The sequence below is a fragment of the Pituophis catenifer genome, unplaced genomic scaffold (genome assembly GCF_029215685.1).
Source record: "Pituophis catenifer annectens isolate HBS135680 unplaced genomic scaffold, rPitCat1.0.hap2 SCAF_4, whole genome shotgun sequence".
Taxonomy (NCBI): domain Eukaryota; kingdom Metazoa; phylum Chordata; class Lepidosauria; order Squamata; family Colubridae; genus Pituophis; species Pituophis catenifer.
The window spans coordinates 38,740,824-38,763,040 of NW_027256884.1; the positions used below are offsets into that span (position 1 = coordinate 38,740,824).

Below are 22,217 nucleotides of genomic sequence, written 5' to 3' on the forward strand. Positions count from 1 at the left end.
CAGGATATTTGAAAGATCATTCACAAGAAAGATATATTTCAGAATGGAGAAGATGGATTGATTATATTCAAAACAAATATTGGACTAAAAACTATCAAATAGCTTATGAATGAATAGAAAAATTAAGAGTATTTATATTTAGTTAGGTAAAAGGAGAGTTAAAGTGTGAAGGTGGGGGGGATAGGAATCCATAGCTAGTTAGCTTAGTTTAGTTTATGATTGTTAATTGTTATACCCTGTATTTTGTCCTGGGAAGTTCGGGGGGGAGGTGTTGGGGGAGTAAGGAAGGGAGTGGGGATGGGGAAATATTTGTAAAAAATTCTTTTTTTGTAAAACTCTTTAATAATAATAATAAAAAGTAAAATTCCCATTAAAACCCCATTCAGTCCAGGCCAGCTTGGCGAAACAGCCATGTTTTAAGGTCACGGCGGAAGGAGCGAAGGTCAGGGGCTACCCGGAGCTCCAAGGGGAGCTGATTCCAGAGGGTAGGTGCACCCATAGAGAAGGCTCACTCTCTAGGGGCCGTCAGCCGACATTGTTTGGCCGACGGGACCCCAAGTAGGCCCTCTCTATGTAGCACACGGGGTGGCGGGGAGCTGTTGCTGGCCACAGGTGATCTGCCAAATACCCCGGGCCTAAGCCATGTAGGGCTTTATAGGTAATCACCAGCACCTTGAACCTCACCCAAAGGGCAACTGGTAATCAATGCAGGTCACGCAGGAGGGGTGTAACATGTAGCATCGTGACGCTCCCGTCACTACCCGCGCGGCCGCATTCTGCACCAGCTGAAGCCTCCGAGTGGTTTTCAAGGGCAGCCCCATGTAGAGAGCATTGCAATAGTTGATCCGGGAGGTGACGAGTGCATGGGTGACCGTGCGTAGGGCATCTCGGTCCAGGTAGGGGCGCAACTGGTGCACCAGACGAATCTGGGCAAATGCCCCCCTGGTCATGGTTGTGACACGGTCTTCTAAAGTCAACCGTGCATCCAGAAGGACGCCTAAGTTGTGCGCCCTATCCACAGGGGGCAACACCTCTCCCCCTATGACCAAAGATGGAATATTCCCTTGGAACCGAGACGCTGGTACCCACAGCCACTCTGTCTTGGCAGGGTTGAGTTGGAGCCTGTTCCTCCCCATCCAGAGCTGCACTGCCTCCAGGCATTGGGACATCACGTCGAGGGCATCACTGGGCTGGTTCGGGGTGGATATAAAAAGTTGGGTATCATCAGCATATTGATGATACCCCACCCCAAAACCACGGATGATCTCCCCCAGTGGCTTCATATAGATGTTAAACAGCAGGGGAGAGAGAACCAATCCCTGAGGAACCCCACATGTGCCTCGGGGTCGATCTCTGTCTCCCCGCCAACACCACTTGTGAGCGTCCTGAGAGGTAGGAGGAGAACCACCGTAAAACAGTGCCTCCCACTCCCAAACCCTCAAGGCACCACAGCAAGATACCATGGTCGATGGTATCAAAAGCCGCTGAGAGATCTAACAGGACCAGGGCAGAGGAATATCGTTTGTCCCTAGCCTTCCAGAGATCATCCTCCAGTGCGACCAATGCCATCTCCATGCTGTACCTGGGCCTGAAACCCGGCTAGTATGGGTCTAGGTATGATGCTTCATTCAGGACCAGCAGGAGCTGACGTGCCACCATGCTCTCAACAACCTTCGCAATAAAGCGAAGGTTGGAGACAAGACAAAAATTGTTTAAAATAACTGGATCCAAGGTGGGCTTCTTGAGGAGGGGTCTCACCACCGCCTCTTTCAAAGCAGTGGGGAAACTCCCCTCAGCCAATGATGCAGTGACCACCACTTGGATCCAGCCATGTGTAACCTCCCTGGCCAAGTAAACCAGCCAGGAGGGACACGGGTCCAATAAACACATGGTGGCACTCAGTTTCCCCATGATCCTGTCCACTTCCTTGGGAGTAACAGGATCGAACTCATTCCAAACAACCAGACCCATCGCCACCTCTCTGATCGACCCCGCACAGTTGGAGTCCAGTCCGTCCCGAATCTGAGCAATCTTGTCCATCAGAAATTGACTATACTCCTCGGCCCGTCCTTGCATAGGGTCCTCCCCCTCCCTCCAATTCAGAAGAGAGCGGGAGATCCTAAACAGGGTTGCCGGGTGATTTTCTCTGGATGCGATGAGGGCAGCGAAGTAGGAACACTTCGCTGCCTCCATCACCACCAGATAAGACCGTGAAAAAGATCTCAACTGGGCTTGGTCAGACTCGGAACGGCTGGACCTCCAACCGCTCTCTAGGCCTCTCCTCCGGCATTTCATCTCCCGGAGCTCTTCCATAAACCAAGGATCTATGTCAACCAACATAGCCAACCGGGATCTATGTCGGGTCAGAGGCCGCAAAGGCACGACCTGGTCAAGAGCCCCGATGGCCGCCTTTTCCCAGGCATTCACCAGGGTCTCGACTGGGGTGTGGGAAAGCAAGACAGGGATATCCCCAAGCTCATCCGGAACTGCTCAGGGTCCATCAGGTGCCTGGGGCGGAACCAGATGGTCGGTTCCGACTCCCAGTGGTGGGGGTGGTGTAATGGAAGCCCAGCCAAAGGAGATAGTAATCAGTCCATGACGGGGTAGCTGACTGGCATACCCCCACCGAACTCACTATGCCACTGCTCCAAGATAAAAACCAGATCGGGCGTGTGTCCCCCCACATGAGTTGGGCCTTGAATTATTTGAGTCAGGTCCATGGCTGCCATGGAAGCCATGAACTCCTGGGCTGCTCCCAACGCCCCACCCAGGGACGGTAGGTTAAAGTCCCCCAGAACAATAAGTCTAGGGAACTCCACCACTAATCCCGATAGGGCATCCAGCAGCCCGGGCAGGGCCGATGATACATAGCTGGTACGTAATCAACAGACCCCACTGATCTTGTGGACCCCATTTCATGAGGAGAGATTCACACCCATCTATCTGAGGAGCAGTGACCTCCCGTGGGCCATGGGATTCCCTGATAACCACCGCCATCCCCCCACCCCTCCCCTGGGCCCTCGGCTGGTGTAGCACCCGGAACCTGGCGGGCAAAGTTCTGTCAGAGGGACAACTCCCTCCGAGCCCAGCCAGGTTTCCGTAATGCATGCCAGGTCCACATTTTCCTCCTCGATCAGTTCCCTCCGAGGGGAGCTTTGTTAACTACGGACCTGGCATTAAAATAAACCAGCCTAAGTCCAGAGGGCCTCTCTCATAGACTCCTAGGAAGGCAGGCGGAAACTGGAAGGCCGGAGCAAGCCACCGCTTGGAGATAGCGAGGGCGTGCTCCCAAACTCCCAAAAGGAGTGCTTTTGTGAAAGCACTGTGGGTTTCTCCCCAAAATTTTTTGGAGGGTGCCTTAAAAGAAATGTAATAATATGGTCTTGTTGTCCCATCTCCAATTACTATTATTATTAATTATTTCAGTCACTCTTAGATACATTTGTGAGAAAATGTATGTGACAAAGAGATGGAGATGACCTAAATAATTATGCTTTTTAAAAAACTAATCAGGAGCCCTCTTGAGGGAGTCCAACAAACAAAGGAAATGAAATAACGATCTTTCTCACAACTCTGATTAAGTTTAGTTACTAGAATCTATTCCAAGTTATAAAATCAGTTAGAAACAGTAACCTTAAGCTATTATAGTAAATGAGTAACAGAATAACAGAGTTGGAAGGGGGTCTTTTAGTCCAACCCCCACTCGGGCAGGAAACCCTATACCATTTCAGACAAATTGTTGTCCAATTTCTTCTTAAAAACTTCCAGTGTTAGAGCACCCACAACTTCTGGAGGCAAGTCGTTCTACTGATTCATTGTTCTAACTGTCAGAACAATTTCTCTTTAGTTCTAGGTTGCTTTTCTGCTTAATTAGTTTCCATCCATTGCTTCTTGTCCTGCCTCCTGCTGCTTTGGAGAATAGGCTGACTCCCTCTTTTTTATGGCAACCTCTTAGATATTGGAACACTACTCCCTAGTCCTTCTTTTAATTAAACTATACATACCCAATTCCAGCAATTGTTAGTAAATAGTTCATTCAAAAAAAAGAAGAAAGAAGAAAGAAAGTCCAAAAGAGTCATATTAGACTTCATAGGAGGAACACTGTAAATAATGCCAGCGTTGAATTTTGGTCAGTGAATGTAATAAAAATTCTACTCACGAAATGTTGATTAATAAGAAAAGGTTAGGGTTAATGTTGGGGTTGCAGAAAGTTAGTTGAGAGGTCGAGGGTCTTCAGAATACTGGATGATTATTGACCTTTCCAATAATAGAAAGTCAGTTTTATTTTAGATTAGGAAATGGGGCTTGAAGTCTAAGATAACACTAAATAGATTGATCAGGAAGTTCAGCAAAGCTAGTGAAAGCCGGCAGAATGAGTCCTGTGCAAATGAAGTCAATAAAAATAAATAAAATTTGAAAAAGAAAATGCATGTAGAACACATACCCCCAATCCCTTTTACATGTTTTTCCAACATGAAATATACTAGGAAGGCTGTTTGGTAGTTGAGTGACTGAAGTATTAATGGTACAGTAAAGAAGGGCAGAGAAATTGCTGAGAAGCATATTTAATTCTCTGCTCTATATTCATTCTTGGCTAAATTGGTCAGATGCCTGTGGCTCAGTTGATTTTTCTGGAGTGTGGGTGGTGGCTACTAATAAGACTTATCTTGTGGCTCTCCTGGGAAAAGGAGGCCTGGAGATTTACCTCCAGACCATGCAGAGTATTTTTTCTTGAATTTGGTGGGTAAAATCACCCGATCCATTCCCAGTTGGATGCCTAGCATAGGATAAGTCCTGTGGAGATGCTGAGGGAATCAACTGATCCAATTATTTGGGAGAAGTTTGATCTGGTTTGAAACAGTCAACAGGGTCCTTCAGACAGTATTATACCTGCAATGTATTAAGTCTGCTGAAGTAGGAAGTAACGTTCTGTTCGTTGATTGGTTAAGCCGCCTGACAGCTGGCAATATAAGAGCTGTCAGGCAGAGTTCCAAGCAGTTTCAGTTATAGCTGTGGCAGTTAGCCCAGCTGTTGTTAATAAATGGTTAATTACATGATCTTCGCATTGTCCATCGTCCTTGATCCAGCCAATACATTTCAACTGGCGACGAGGATCAACTGGGCAATCTACCGGTCATAGTAATAAGGAAACAAGAGAGATTTAAACTGAAGAAGCAAAACGTGAGTCAGTTAGGAAAAAAAGAAGAAGAAGAAGAAGAAGAAGAGGAAATGGTGTCCACACAGACCTTTCCTCCTTTCAATCCCAGTGCAGAGACGTAGGAGGCTTATTTGGCACGTTTTGAATGTTTCTTAATTGCAAATGATTATACAAAGCTGACGCCTGAGCGCAAACGCACTTATTTCCTAAGTTTCTGCGGTACTGAAATGTTTGATACTACAATGACATTAATGGCCCCACAATCTGTACATTCGGGAACATGGGAAGATTTTATAAAAAAATTAAAAAAACATTACGCACCAGCCCCCTCAAGAATAGCCTGCCGCCAACACTTTTACCATCATGATCAGGCCCCTGGAGAGACTATTAATCAATATGTTGCGGCTCTGAGGAGGGCGGCCAGGCATTGTGAATTCTTTGATTTAGAAGATTATCTCCTAGATAGACTTGTCAGTGGGGTCAGGGATCAAAGTCTTAAAAGGCGTCTGATTGTGAATCACGACCTCACATTTCAAATGGCATTGGATAAGGCGTGTGCTGCAGAACTGGCAGCATTGTCACTAGCCGAGTTGCCCCGTGGATATACTACACCTAAGATGGAAAAAGACTCATCATCTGTAAATGAGACAAATGAGAATCTGTCAGATTCTGATGGTGACTTTGAAGTGTGCCATCTTCAAGAGTCTAGAAAACAAAACTCTGGCCCAACTAGCATGTCAAGGGGACCAAACGCATGTTTCAGCTGTGGAAGAAATCACCTGCGTGCTAGTTGCTGTTTTAAAAACACAGAGTGCTGCCACTGTGGCCGCAAAGGTCATCTCACCAGAGTATGCAGAGCCCCTCAGCCACAGTTCGAATCACATGTGCCGCAGGATGGGGGCCGACAATATCATCCTAATCCGTCTAAAGTTCGTAATAGTAACCAACGATCTTCTTCTGATGTGAATTTAGTAACACCACCAAATATGTTGAGCCAGCAGAAGATTCATTTTACAGTATTCATCGAATGGAAACCATGCACCATGGAAGTTGATTCCAGCTCCGCTACATCCTTGGTGTCATGGAGTACAATTAAATGACTAGTTCTGAAACTGGCTAAACGACAACTAGACCCCTGCCATCTCCTGCTAAAAGTTTGCCAAGGAGCCAACATTCCAATTGTTGGAAGTGGCACATTCCGAGTACAATTTAAGAAGTTTAGTGGATTATTATCACTAGTCATTGTGGAAGGAAAATTCCCCAGCCTATTGGGCCTTAATTGGTTCGATGCATTAGGTTTAATTATACAAGGGGTTAATGCCATCTCATCATCTGAACTGGACATGTTATGTAATGAATTCCCCTCAGTTTTCTCTGAGGAATTAGGAAAATACACCGGACAACCGGTTTCATTCAGTCTCGACCCTCAAGTGCAGCCTTGTCGCCTTAAGCCGCAAAGAGTACTGTTTGCATTGCGACCCAAGGTGGATGCTGAACTTGACAAATTAATAGCATAACGTATCCTGGAGCCTGTTGAGTATGCACCATGGGAGACCCCCATTGTTATTGCCATGAAGGCGGATGGTTCAGTGCACATCTGCGCAGATTACCGAGCAACAATTAATCATGCATTACAGGCGCATGCATACCCCATTCCTATTGTGCAACTTTTGTTGCATTCCTTGGGTAGTGGCTCCGTATTTGCTAAATTAGATTTAGCACAGGCATATCAACAACTGCCTGTGGATGACCAAACAGCAGACGCACAAACTATAGTGACACACCGGGGTGCTTTCCATTGCCGCTGCCTCCAATTTGGGGTTTCAGTCGCCCCGGGAATCTTCCAGAGCATGATGGAGCATTTACTTAATGGAATTCCCTGGATTGTACCGTACTTGGACGACGTATTAGTATCGGCCACCAGCACCACCGAACTCCTTAAAAGACTCAGATCGGTTCTAACCGAATTCCAGAGAGTGGGGCTCAAAGTTAAGCAAAGCAAATGTATTGTAGCTGCTTCCAAAATCGAGTTCTTGGGTTTCCTAATTGAGGGCAAGGGTATACACCCTACAGAGTCTAAGACGAACACTATTTTACATGCCCCTGCTCCCACCAACAAGGCCGAACTTCAAGCCTTCTTAGGCCTTTTAAACTTTTATGCAATTTTCATACCACACTAGGCATGTATTGCGGAACCTTTGCATCGTTTGCTGAACCGGGGAACATGTTGGAACTGGGATTCAACTGCAGCCGCTGCATTTACTAATGTCAAACGTATATTCGTTTCAAACTCTGTCCTCGCTCACTACTGCAAGTCCCTACCCCTCGTGCTAGCATGTGATGCTTCTCCTTATGGCGTGGGAGCAGTCTTAAATCACTGTTTCCTTGATGGCCGTGAAGCCCCCGTTGCATTTTTCTCCTGGACTTTGGCTTCAGCGGAGCAAAATTATTCACAGCTAGACAAGGAGGCTCTAGCATTGGTAGCTGGATCCGTCACTAGTGTAAAATGTCGACCATATAGATAATGATGAAACCGCTTGATTTCATCATCATGGTCGACATTTTACACTAGTGACGGATCATAAGCCTCTGCTTGGTCTACTAGCAGCTGACCGTCAAACTCTGCAATTCCTATCCCCAAGATTCACCAGGTGGTCTGTGTTTTTATCCGCCTACGACTACACACTCCTGTACATGCCAGGCAAGAATCTGGCCCATGCTGACGTCCTCAGCTGGTGCCCAGTGCCAACATTGCTCTCTGACCCAGCTCCCGCCTCGTCAGTCCTGATGATTGAAGACTCACCTTTCGTTTTAATGGCAGCTGACATCGCTCGAGTTTCATCCCACGATCCAGAGATCTCTACAGTCATGCACTGGGTGCTAAGGGGGTGGCCGCAAGGGCCTGTGGACATGAAGTGGAAACTGTACACTATCCGTAAAACGGAATTATCTACCATGGGGGGTTGTTTACTGTGGGGACACAGGGTGGTGATTCCAAAATCTTTACAGGATTCTGTGTTAAAATCATTGCATTCCGGACATCCAGGAATAGTCCGAATGAAGGCTTTAGCTAGAGCCTATCTCTGGTGGCCTACTCTTGATCAATGTATCACTGACTGGATGGCCACTTGCCGCCCTTGTCAAGAGTCTTGGCCAATGCCCCTAAGGGTAAGCCCAGGGAATGGGAAGACCCAACTGGCCCGTGGTCCCGCCTTCATATAGACTTTGCAGGGCCATTTCATGGTCAAATTTTTTTAGTGGTGGTTGACGCGTACTCTAAATGGATTGAACTGATACTTATGCACTCAACATCCTCAGAGGCCGTCATAAAGGCCCTTTGTGCACTATTCTCAACCCACGGGTTGCCCGACCTACTGGTGTCAGATAATGGGCCCCAATTAACTTCTACCACATTTGACTTGTTCCTTGCCCAGTTAGGTATCAGGCATGCCCTTATCTCTCCTTACCACCCAGCCAGTAATGGCCTTGTAATGGCTGTGAGATCTGCAAAGGAGGCATTAGGCTGCATGGGACCAGGGAAATGGCATGACCGTATAGCGGAGTATATGTTAGTGCAACAGACCACCCCTTGTCAGGTTACCAATCGGAGTCCGGCAGAATTACTGATGGGTCACTGGCTGCGTACAATTTTGGATAGGTTACACCCCCGCTATGCCCCTGCCAAGCCTTTGGATTCAAGTAGGACATCTAAACCTTTTGGTGTGGGTGATAAAGTGTACGACAGGAATTATGAGGGTCAGTCATTATGGTTACCAGGTAAGGTGGTGGATATTACAGGTCCATGCTCATATAAGGTTGATATGGGACAAGGCAAGTTTTGGAGACGTCACCAAGACCAGCTATGGGTCAGATGGGGTACTGAACATGATATAATAGAAAGAGAGAACCAGGCAGGAGAAAGTTTCAGCCAAGGGTTAAGGTGCATACCAGAAGCTGAGAAGCTACAAGACGATGAGCAGCAGATTTTGAGCCGACAGATTATTTCGGACAATACAAACCCCGAGGGAGAAATTGAAACACAGGTTGAAAGCAGTAACGTACCTGTAGTTATTAGAACTGCTGGGGAAAGTAATTCCTCACAAGAGTCTGTGAGTGAGGCAGGGTTAAGATGTTCGATCAGAAGCTGGCGCTGACCGGCATACCTCCAGGACTACACATGCACCATCCAGGTGGAAAGGGGTGCAATGTATTAAGTCTGCTGAAGTAGGAAGTAACATTCTGTTCGTTGATTGGTTAAGCCGCCTGACAGCTGGCAATATAAGAGCTGTCAGGCAGAGTTCCAAGCAGTTTCAGTTATAGCTGTGGCAGTTAGCCCATCTGTTGTTAATAAACGGTTAATTACATGATCTTCGCATTGTCCATCATCCTTGATCCAGCCAATACATTTCAATACCATCCTGTTTGGGCTGGTGGTTAAAGCAAAAGCTAGAAAGAGGGATATTATGAGTTCAAGTCCTGCCTTAGCCATGAAAAGCCAGCTGGGTAACTTTGGATCAGTCAATCTTTCTCAATACAACCTACCACACAGAGTTATTCTTGACAGAAAAATAGGAGAAAAGGATGCTGAATATGTTCACTGCCTTGAGTTATTTATTTATAAAAATAATAAAGATAAAATAATAAACAAATAAACAAACAAGCAAACAAGTTGTACTGTGAATTAGATCCATGCCCCTCCTGGTTGGTCAAGGCCACTCAAGAGGAGACGTGGGTATATCTGAGTGGTGATGAATTCATTCTTGATGCAGAAGGTGTTCACCACCCCTTTAAAAGAGGCATTGGTGTGCCCTCTCCTCAAGAAGCCTCACTGGACCCTACCGTCCAAGACAATTCTCATCCAGTCTCCTACTTTCCATTATAATTGCTGAGAATCCTGGATGAAACAGATTGTCTGGAGCTCTTTTAATTGAGTTTTGGGCCTACAGTAGATATGGGACATAAACAGTAATTGTTGCACTTTTAGGAACTTTGGCAGGAGGAGGATGAAAGTAGTATATACATCCATGCTCTTTTTGACCTTTTGTGGCTTCTAGTACCATTGACTATGGCATTCTTTTGGGCTGATTTAGGGAGTTTGGGGTGGAAGTACAATTCCTTCCTCCGAGCAGACCCAATCATTCACAGGAAGAGAGAGGTCTACTTGATGGCCCCTTTTTTGCAGGGTGCCACAGGGCTTCATGCTCTCTCCAATCCTTTTAAACAACTATTTGAAACATTAGTTGAGATCATCTAGCACCATGGGAGTAGATATAAGTATGTTGTTGATACCAGTTATTCATTTCCATCCTGGATGAATTAAGTGATGCTTAATGGATCATTCTTTCACAATGCCCAGAGCCTGTGTTGGCCTAGATAGGGAACAACAGGCATCAGCCATGGGGTGGGTGTGGGGGTTCCTCTTTATCTGGGGGTTTATCATCTTTGTCCTTGGAAGGGGTTGCACTGCCTCAGACAGACCCTGTACATAATCTGAGGGTCCTCTTGACTCATGAATCCTGCTAGAAGAGCAGTTGGCAGACATGATTAGGAGGGCCTTTGTGTTGTGTGCCAGTTATTTTCTTTCCTGGATTTGGAGGGCTTTCTCTTCATCACTCTTGCCCTGATCATCTCTCATTAGACTCTTGCAATGACAAACTGTTTTAACCCCAACACAACTGGTGAGTATTTAATTCTCTAAAAAGAACCTAGACTCATGGAATAGTGCATTGTTTTTCAACCTTGGCAACTTTTAGAAATATAGACTTCAACTCAGTGGTGGGATTCTCCCAGTTTAACTGGTTCCTGGTTTCTTCAGAGGAGTAACACAGCTGATTCGCACGGCAATCTGCTCTACCACATGAATCAGCTGAGAAGAAAAAGGTCAGAAAATGGTGCGGGAGGGCGGCGGGCCCAACTGAACGTGGGAGAACTGGTCTGCTCCCAGTTGATTGTTGGAGCTCCCAGTTTGCCTGAAACGGTCCAAACCAGTAGAATCCCACCCCTGCTTCAACTCCCAGAATTCCCATCAAGAATGCTGTCTGAGGAATTCTGAGAGTTGAAGTCCACACATTTCAAAATTGTTGAGGTTGGAATAGTGCATTTTGTTTCTTCAAAACCTCATTCTCTTTGTAGTCCTCATAATAACACCTTAATGGCCTCACTGACCTAACTAGACATATGATGTGTGATATCCAGTTAAATACCTGGCTGCTAAATTCAATCCAGTGTATATTCTGATTACATAAGTACATAGCCCATTTTTGCCTCAAGCACTACCAATAAACCAGTTTGTGTGTCAGTGTAATGGGTCCTAGTCTCCAGATCAAATATACTCCTGAAAAAGTCTACTATACAAATAATACCAAAGGTTTTAAAGTAGTAGAATCCAAACAGGATTTGCAAAAAGCTCCTAAAGGATCACTGTAAAGTTAGTAAATACTTTAAAATAACAGTTGTTATTTTAGTCTAAGCAAGTGCAAAATAATGTACGTTGACTATAAAACTTCAGTTTCACATATATATTAATGAGATTTGAACTGGAGTAATCAAGCATGAAAATAGCTTTTGGAGTCACAAGGGGTAACTCAGTAAAAATATCGACCCATTGCATTTTCTCCCTCAAGAATTATAAACAAATACAAATGTCATGCTTGGAATCACTAGTAAGTCCTAAAGAAATACTACACTGAATAGACTTTTTTTCCACATAGAGAGAAGGTGTGTTAAAGGGACACATGAGGTAGATATCTAAAATGATGTATCAGGTGGAAAATGTGTATACCAGGAAGTGCATTTCCTTATCTTGAAGTGCAAGAAGAGAGTTCATCCATTGAAGCTGAAAACCCAGAGCCTCTGTATCAGAGATCCCCAAAGAGGTCAATATTCCACCTACAAGCTTCAATTAGACTATCCACAAGGTCAATAGATGGTTGGGGTCAATAAGTGGTCAATAAAAATTAAAGGTCAATTGGGGTCAATTAATCTTTTGGAGTCTCTGTAGAACTCTATTCCAGTCTCTAGTCCTGAAAAAAGATGTAGCTAAAAGCAAGACAATGTTCTCAGGGTTTGAATGATCAATTGCCAGTGAGAGAAGCTTTGAATTGTTTCTATCAGCCATTTGTTGTTACTGGCCTCATTAGCAGTACTCTTTGTTGTGTAGTTGTGACCTTCCATCCTTCCTCTTCTCACTCTCATCTTCCCTGCAGGAAAAATAAACCTATTCCTGTTCACTTCCTGTACTGAGTGTATTTCCTCCTCTTAAACTCTGTTGGAGAGCCTATACATTCTCAACACTCAGAGCAATAGGATAATGATGATGATGATGAAAAAAATCATAGAAAATGAAGAAGTTAAATTGCCCTGGGACTTCAGAATCCAGACAGAAAGGCAGCTGCCACATAACACCCTGGATTTTATAGTTGTTGATAAGAAAGACAAAAAAGTTTGCATATTGGATGTAGCAGTGCCTGGAGACAGCAGAATAGAAGAGAAAGAACTGGAGAAGATAACAAAATGAGCCGAGGTGGCGCAGTGGTTAGGGTGCAGTACTGCAGCTACTTCAGCTGACTGCTAGTTCAGCAGATCAGCGGATCAAATCTCACCGGCTCAAGGTTGACTCAGCCTTCCATCCTTCCGAGGTGGGTAAAATGAGGACCCAGATTGTTGGGGGCAATATGCTATTTAGTCTACTGTCTTTGGTGTAAGCCGCCCAGAGTCCTTGGAGAGTGGGCGGCATAGAAATATGACTAATAAAATAAATAAAATAAATAATAAAATAGAAATAGAAATAGAATGACTATGGCAATGGCAATGGCAAGCAAGGGTAGTACCAATAGTAATAGGCACCTTGGGTGCAGTCCCAAAACAACTGGAGCACCTCTTGAACACTGTCAGCATTGACAAATTTGCCATCAGTCAATTGTAGAAGGTAGCTTTTATATATATATATATATATATATATATATATATATATATTTTACAAAACACATCAAGAAATTGCAGCTTCCTGCAATAACACCAGCGGAACTGCAAAAAACTGTGTTACTTGGAACATCATAAATTTTAAGAAGATACTTGGTTGATACCTAGGACGCTGGCAGCAACCTGTATCAACCATTAGCACCAGTCAATGGTATTTATACCACATCTTTAAATGTTCAGTTGACTGAGTGTCATGTTTAATGAATAAAAGAAATTATTATTATTATTATTATTATTGTTGTTGTTGTTGTTGTTGTTGTTGTTGTTGTTGTTGTTGTTGTTGTTGAATATGTACCACACTTTACATCCATGAAGTAACATCGACAGGTTGTACCTGCCAAGAAAAATAGGGGGCAGAGGTCTATTGCAATCCATCAAACTGTAGAAGAAAAAAAATGAAGTTTGAATGATTATGTGAACCAAAGTACAGAAAAATTGCTGCAGGCTGTGAAAACAGAGAACATTATAAAAACAACAGAAACAAAGGCAGAATATAAGAAAAAAAAAAGCTGGATGACAGATTAAATAGATGGAAAACCAAAGCTTTTCATGGACAACACTTGAGAAACATTGAAGGAAAATGTGATGACAACTTTACATGGACATGGCTTAAGATGGGAACCATCAAGAAAGAAATGGAAGATTTAATACTCGCTGCTCAAGAATAAGCCATGAAAGCAAAGATACAAAAATCCACTGACAATCCAAACTGCCAACTTTGCAACAACAAAGTTGAAACTGTTTCACATTTAATATGTGAATGCAGCAAAATCACACAGATTACAAAGTTAGACACGACCGAGTTGCTAAATTAGTCCATTGGTCATTATGTAAAAAATACGACTTACCTGTATCCAAAAAGTCATGGGAACATAAAGTGGAAAAAGTTATAGAAAATGAGAAGGTGAAGAACTTGTGGGACTTTCAAATACAGATGGATCGTCATTTGGAACGCAACACGCCAGATATCACAGTTGTCAAAAACTGAATCGTACAATTTATTGACATTGTGGTACCAGGAGATGCCAGAGTCAAAGAAAAAGAGACTGGAGACTCAATGAGCTTTTAGTCTGAACCACAAACTTTTCTGATGTTTCAGGCAATTAACGTGGTCCACCTTTATGATTAAAATACATCAATAAAGCACTTTTGCTAAGTTTTGTAGGTTTTTAGCTATGCTAGATAATGCACGTATGTTACAATTGTTTTATACAACATGGTTGATAATTACAGCATAGTGTATATAAAATTACTGTTTCTATTGGTGTGACAAATACCACATTTCCAGGTATTCTGTTTAAAACTGAGCTTTGAATATTGTTCCTTTACATACGGTAGCCTGCCAGATGCTGGTAATGACAGGTAAACAAACATACATAAAACAACACATATTGAATCTTGAGAGGGTATATTTAGTTTGATGGATCAAAAGTGACTCTATTTGGTCAACTGTAATTATTTATGCTATTAACACACTCATGGGCCATATTTATTTAGGATTTATATTTCTGTATATTTATTTGCTCTTTACCTATTGGGTCTCCAAAGGATGTGTTGTGTTCCTGGTTGTGCTCTACTAGAGATTTGATACCAGGGAACATCTCGCCTTGTTCAACAGAACTTCCTTTTGAGAAGATAAGCAGAGGAATCTATCTAGAAGTCACAGTGAATTTAGATTAGTGGAATGTAAGTGTTTTCTGCGTTGAACTGATTTTTGCCTTAAGCAAATAGACTCAATCAGATTGTTTCTCTGGGATGAGGGTGGGGATTCACAAGACAAATGTCACAAGAGATTTCCCAACCTAGACCTGAAGCCTGAATATTCTTTTCATACTTTTTAAACATTGTTTGCTTTTCAACGAAGGAATAATTGTGCTTGGAGCCATGAGGCTTCTGTGAAAATCTCTGATGCATGTTCACTCTGTAGCAAGCATTACAGGAGGAAAACAGAAGGAGGGCTGTGAGCCTGGAGCAGTAGTGGAATTGCAAGAAGTGGAAGAAGGGAAATTTAAACACTAAGTTCAAGGCTGGAAAGGAAAGAGAAGGCCATGCCATTACATCCATGTGGCTGTGCTAGGAAGGAGCACCAGAAGCAATTGATGGCCTACTAGGGTTTGAGAGTTGCAGAATTTAAAAAGCAGGTTAAATAAATTTGAGGAAGCAAGCTCCTCCTTCTTACATAAACCCATAGTTTTAAATGGATTGCTTCTGTCTGGATATCAAATATCATTATGTATTTCTTGACCCCAACTTCCATTTCAGTGATATTCTTATTTGTGGGGCAGAGGATAAGGTTTGCAGGGAAATTTGAAGTTTATAGGCAGCATCAGCCCTCAGTATGATACTGGAATATTGAAATGTATGAAATGGAGTATGAAATATCTCCAGCTGTTGAATAATATACCCACAGTGTTGCTTTTTAAAATTTGTTTGCCTGCTTATTTTATTACTGTTCACTATTAACTGCATGCAGGAATAGCTGATATCCTGAAATGAAGCAGTGTTTGATTTCCTGTGTCAAAACATAACACCATCCTCACATTTTGGGAGAGCAAAAGGGGGATCAGACTTTAAGGACCTCACTCTCTTTTATTGGGCAGACAAGGTGGTTTTGTTCTTTCAGCTCTAAGGAAAATAAGGAAATAATCTCCATAATGTTGCGAAATAATTTCTTTCTGAAAAATTGTCAAAGAGTTTTTCCTTTTCTTCCTCTCTTCCCAGAGCAGGGCAGGACAATGGCTTTACTCTCAATCAGAAATCTTGATTAGGAAAGGCATGTGTGCATTAGATCTGAAGGCAAAAAAGTGCTTTGGAATTCACAGGGACAGTTGGAAAGCATCTGCCTGCAGCTATATGTTTGCATCTTTTCATGAGACTGCAAGGCTGCTGGGGAAAAATCGTGTTTGGTTTCAAGCTTTGCACGAAGGTGTAACTGGATATTCACATATATTCCAAAAAAACATTTCACCTTAGATTCTGACACATAGCATGGCCCTGCTATGTTGATAGTGCCATCTCACTAGACAATGTCATCATGAGGTGTGAACGAACTTCTATTTAGCTGGAGATCACTGATCGTCTTTTATCTTCTTTCGTTAGAAAGGCTTAATAAAGTTCTTACGCAGTGTAAGAGGTGTGCTTAAGAGAAATTGACTTTTCATTTCTAGGGATCCTAGAAGAAAAAGAAATTTTGATTCTCGATGACTATCTGGACAAGCCAAACAAGTTTTCATGACAAGATTTCAGAAGTGGTTTATCATTGCCTGCTTTTTCAGCCTGAGAGAGAATGACCAGTCAATCAGCTGGCATAATGCCTAAGGCAGGACTAGAAATCTTTGTCCCCTGGTTTCTTACCTGGTGCCTTAACCACTACAGAAGCAGGAACCAAAGGAACAGTGATGAAACTGAAGAAAAAAAAAATAGAGTATGGTGTACCAAACATAAACCCTAATCTTCAAACTGTGTGTCTTACAAGAACGACAGTTTGAAAAGGTTCTTGCAAACCAACCAACCAAAAACCTATTTAATCTTGTGATTCCCCAGCAGATTTCAGTTCAGAATGACATAGTTATGAAAATGTTTAACATGATACCGTCGTATTGTATTTGAGACAATACTAAATGCCACCTTTTCGGTTTTCCTTTCACAGCGAAACCTACAGTCATTGATGTTGACATCTATGTTAATAGCATTGGCCCCGTGTCATCAATAAATATGGTAAGTGTCACACAAACAATTATTTTATTGGCAGGGCTGCTTCTTGTATCAATAACCAAGTTCTTTAATTTTTCCTAAATGTGAGGTGAAATGTTATGGCTGCAGATGTCATTCTATTTTCTGTTCTTGTTCTGTGTGCCTGACAAGTCTTTGTCCTTTTCCCAAAGGGCAAAAATAACGTTCAGCAAATAGCATGCTGTGATCTGTCTATCACAAAAGTATGAATATTCAGTGTATCTTCAAAAATTACAGAATTGAAATAAAGCTATGGGCAGACTATAGGCGTTTGTTGTCCCCTGATGCAGCAAATTCTGGGAAATAATGCTGCTGTCAAGAAAAATGACAATAAAAGCTAATAACACAGCCCTCTGTATATTTACTCCAAAGTAAAGGTTAAGAGATGTATAAGAGATTTACTCCAAAGTAGGTTAAGAGATGTATACTTCTGGGTAATTGTGCTAAGCTTGTGAAGTTTTTTGTGAAGTTTTAAGATGTTTTACTTCTGTAAATCTTGGCTGCTATTCATTAGAAGTCTACTTGATGATACACCTGGAGAAGGCAAAGGAGGGCAATTAAGATGACAAAATATCTGGAAGAAAAAGCTCACAAGGAACAGTTGGAGATGTTGGGTACTTTTAGCCTGGAGAAAGAAAGACTGTTTTCAAGTATTTGAAAGGCTGTCATATAGTAGATAGGATGGCTATCTATCCTCATAATTCAATCTCTCACCACCAGACTGTTTTCTCTGAGGCATAAGGTCAGACTTCATAATTTAATGTTCAAGACTTTACTCAATTTAAGAATCAAAATTATTTTAGACTGTTTCCAAAACTCTGTTAAAGGATCCCCTTAATACACAGTATTGCATAAAAACAAAAATTCAGATATTAAAACCATTTTAAATTCTTTATAAAATTCCCCTGACAATACATCAGGGCTGAAAGATTTTCTATTTTGAATAATATTGAAAACTTCAGAAATTTCTGAAATGTAAAAAAGAGAGTTCATATATTGATTCAGTTCTGGGAATGTTTATCTAGTTAAGAACTGATTAATTTTTATTGGTGATGGATTATTTGAAGAATATAATTGTTGAAAAAAGTTTAAATTGTACATTTATACCTTTGGATTTGGTCAAAATTCGACACTGCTTTTTTTAATTGCTCTAATACATATTTTTCTTAGCTTTTTTCATTTTATTTGCCAATATTTTAGACTTTTTATTTACATATTCATAATATATTTACTTAGCAAGAATAATCTGACAGATTTTTTTCTGTCGCCAAATCATCCAACTCTTTGTAAATAGTATCTGATGGTTCTGATCTAGTTCTATTATAGTTTGCTAATAAATGGTTAATTTCCAAATAAAGTTTACTTGCCTTTTGTGTTTGTTTTTTTAATCATGCTGATCTAATGTTTCTACCCACCACTTAATATTGTTTTTATAACATCCCACCTTGCTATCCCAAAGGTGCTTTTCCAAAAAACAACTGGATTTTCTTGATTCTCGCCCGTCCCTCCTTAAAATAATGTTGTTTCTCATCCAAAAAGCTTCTTCAGCGTCTTCAGAATTAAAGAAGCTTCTTGGATGAGAAAATAAACATTTTCAAGGAAAGAAACCAAGAAAGTCCAGTTGCTTTTTGGAAAAGCACTTTTGAGATAACCAATCATCATGTTCTTAGTAATTTTTTATTTGTATTATTTTATTTTAAAAAAAAATATTAAAAAAATTCTCAGAGTTTGGATAAGTTGTTGCTTTCCTGCTTCAAAGTACAGAACTATGGGATTGAGTAAATGGAATAATCTCTTCTAATTTAAGTGTGATAATCACTGGAGTGTGATCTGATATAAGAATTCGTGCAAATTTAATTTGTTACAAGAAATTTGAGAAAGTTTTAGATATCCAAATGAAGTGAGATTTATGTCTACCTGAATAAAATATATGTGCTTTTGTTGCAGGGTTCACAATAGTCCATATATCTATGAATCCATGAGTATGCATTGAATTAAATTAAATTAAATTTAAGTCTCGTCTAATTTCCACTCTCAGCTTTAATGTATCAATATAAAAGTATTTTCCTATTGTAAACGATAAAAGTTACAATTTTTCCTATTCATACCTTTTGTAGGAAATTGACTGGACCCAATTAGAAGACTTTTATGTATATGCTAGAGTTAATGCATTGTTATCTATTTTAATATTAATTATATGTAAATAAAAAGAAATAATTGTATTTATTGTCATGGTTCTATTTATTATTTTTAAAGTGACACTTCTGGCTTGTGTTCCAAAGACCAGAAAAGGGAATGTTCATGATCTAAGATAAAAGAACTTCTGCTTTTATGTATTCCCAAATGCAAAGGCTCTAAGTGAATTTTCTTACTGAAATCAGGCTGATGGGTAAAAAAAGGATTCTTTTTCTTCCTAGATATTTCAGACTTCTAAAGTCCTTTGAAATATGCCTGTCTGTTAGAGGGTTGGCAATACTTGTTAATTCTTTGAGGCATTTGAGAAAACTAGCAAAAAATATCCTTTAGTTTTGTTTTCATTTATGTATTTTTTTTAATTTGATTTATTTATTGATTTATATTTGTATTAATTTCCCTGGATTTTTAATATTGTTTTTAAGGTTGTTTTATAAATTGTTTTAATTTAAATTATATTAAACCACTTTGAAGCTTTAAAAAAAATTCTCTCACACAGAAACATAGTAAGTGCATTTTGTCCCTGAGTAGTGATCTACTCAGAAACTGATTCACTTTTTCTTCCCCTGTGGGATGCTCATCCAGGAATAAAGCATAAAGAATTGCCAACTGAATAACATTTGAATATGTTTTACTGAACTGGAAGCATACACACATTTGTGCTTTCAAAGCTTTGTGTACCAATAATATTGGCAGCCTAACTAGAGTATGCACATTTAGTGGTAGAAGGATAATTCTCCAAATTATCCTTTAGGAGATCAAGGCAGCCTACATTCACATCCTTCTGCATAATTTTCTCATAATAATCCAGCAAAGTCAGCTGCCCAATCAGAGCTTGACTGACCCAAAGTCACTCACGGAACTTCCATTGCTGAGGACAGACTCAAACCTGTCTGTTCCTAACCTCTAGCTCACATCTGCTTTCTCTCAGGGTATTTTTGCCTTGGGGAGCCGATGGGAAGATTTTTAAAACTCTCTCTGGCAGGTGCTTGTGACAGAACAGCAAATGAACAAATAAGTGTTGGCAGAAATAAATAGGCCTGCCTGTGGCTTCTGGGTAGGGAAAGAAAGACATTGGTTGGCAAGAAGACAGTGAACAGGTGGATGTTGATGAAGAGACTGTGGGGAAGAAAGTGGTCAGCAGCTGGTGAAAGCAAGTGAATAGGCAGGCAAACTGGTGAGAGAACATGAGCGATGGACCTACATTGACTGGCAACAGACTGAACACAGGTGCTTTTATTGATGGTATCTCTTCTGTCTTTTGTTTCTTGAAGGGAGTTCTTAATGTATTTTATCTCAGCTTAGATGTTCATGGCTACTGATTACACCTAATTCTCATTGGTGTCTCCATGTCTGTCTTTAAAATGCATTCTGCAAACCTTGTTTTTTAAAAAAATATAAATCTGTCTTTTGCTATCTTTTGTATTTATTTATTTGTTAGATTTATAGCTTGCCTTATGCTCAGACATTCAGTATGATGTATGTAGCACTCCAGCATCTCATTTGTCCTCACAACAGCCCCTGTCTCTCCAGTCTCTGCTCTGTGAGGAGGGGTTGAAGGAAAAACTGAGCAATATCTGTAGGCAATTTCTCCTTTGCCTGATTCCCCCTCCCCCCCATAAAACACAGAGATTGTAGAGAGAGAGATTTTATGAGAGCAAGCTGTTTGCTCTTCTACACAGTGAGAGCAATTTGAGTATGCTAGCAGTGGGAAAGGATCAGGCAAAGGAAAGATTGTCTATAGAAATCACTTGGTTTTTTCCCCTTTCCCCCTCCCCCAGGGAGAGATTGGAGACAAAAGAATTTCAAGAGAATAAGCTGTTTGCTTAGCACACCTGCAGCTTCCACTCCCAGGGTGCAGCATGATTGCCTAGCTTTCAATATGTACAAGACAGTGAACAGGCACTCGGGAAGGGGGACATTTGGGAGGCAAACAAAAGCCGAAGGTGTGAAACTAAGCAGGCTTGTCTTTACAATCAGAAAGCACAGTCACGTTCACTTGATATCCCAATTAGTGACCGCTTTGACAGTGACAGAGTTACTGGTCCCAATTTGGGTTGTTAAGCAAGAACTACCTGTATTGTGAATAATGAGGATTGACTATATATGATTATACTTGTTGGTCTATAAGGAAACAATCACTGATTACGTAACAGATACAAGAAAGCTAATCAAGGTCAGATTTGCTTAGTATTTGGATGGAATACTTCTAAGAAATTCCAGGGCTATAAAACTAAGAAGTTATATAAAAAAAGAAAACATCCTGAAAGTAAACAATGACAATCACTTCTGTATTGTTGCCCCAAACCCTCACCTGGTTGTTGAACCCAATTTGAGCAAATCCTTTCTTTCTATAATTCCTGTGACAAGCTAAGCTGTTCAAGTATTAAGGCTTACTTGAGAGTACATTTCACAAACATCAGCAGAAGACACTTTCAAGAACCAGGATGAAATTGCACGATGAGACTTGCAATTCTAATCCCCAGTCTTCATAATATGTTTGTGTGCTTTTTAAAAAGGGAATACTTATTTTTCCTTTCTTTCGGGAGCATGATACATAAACTGATGAAATAATCAGCAAATCATTTTAAAGTGAGATGTCTGCAAAATTTTAAACAAACATTCCTACCTGTGTGTACTAGTGAAGTTACTCCCTGGTTGGATGATAAAATGGTCAGTCAAAAACTACTCTACCTGCTGAAGCTTGAAAGCCATTCCATAAAGTTTAAACAGGATTTTTTTTTCTTTTTGGAACACTCTCAATCAAAACTGTCTTACTTTGGAAATAGTTCAAATCTGAGATGGAACCTTTCACTCTGAAGCTTGTCCAAAATGGCCACAAGCTCTTATTAATAAATGCTTTATTTTCTAATGAATGATAAGATACAATAAGCAATGTAGGCATTGCATTTTTGTCGTTTATGGATTTATATTAATGGTTCATATTTATGTACATCTAAAAGCTTTTACACTACTAGCTCTCTATAAACACTGCTATCAGTTGCTAACTAGTGGCCATTCTTCAGAGTTGTTGACACTTAATTGCTTTGGAAATCAAATTGTTCTGTTAGCACTAATTGTTTCATTGATTAAGATGACATAAGATGTAAGCTAAGAATTCTTGGAAGTCAATAATTATCTATTATTGAGGAAA

At 41.1% G+C, this 22,217-nt stretch overlaps 1 protein-coding gene across 1 annotated transcript in view; it reads left to right on the forward strand.

The window, feature by feature from the left end:
- GABRG3 (gamma-aminobutyric acid type A receptor subunit gamma3) overlaps nt 1-22,217 on the forward strand; it is a 455,270-nt gene that overhangs the window by 43,443 nt on the left and 389,610 nt on the right. The window contains exon 3 of the mRNA XM_070942700.1: nt 16,788-16,855. Within this exon, the coding sequence (XP_070798801.1) occupies nt 16,788-16,855 (68 nt within the window). The remainder of the gene's footprint in view (nt 1-16,787; nt 16,856-22,217) is intronic.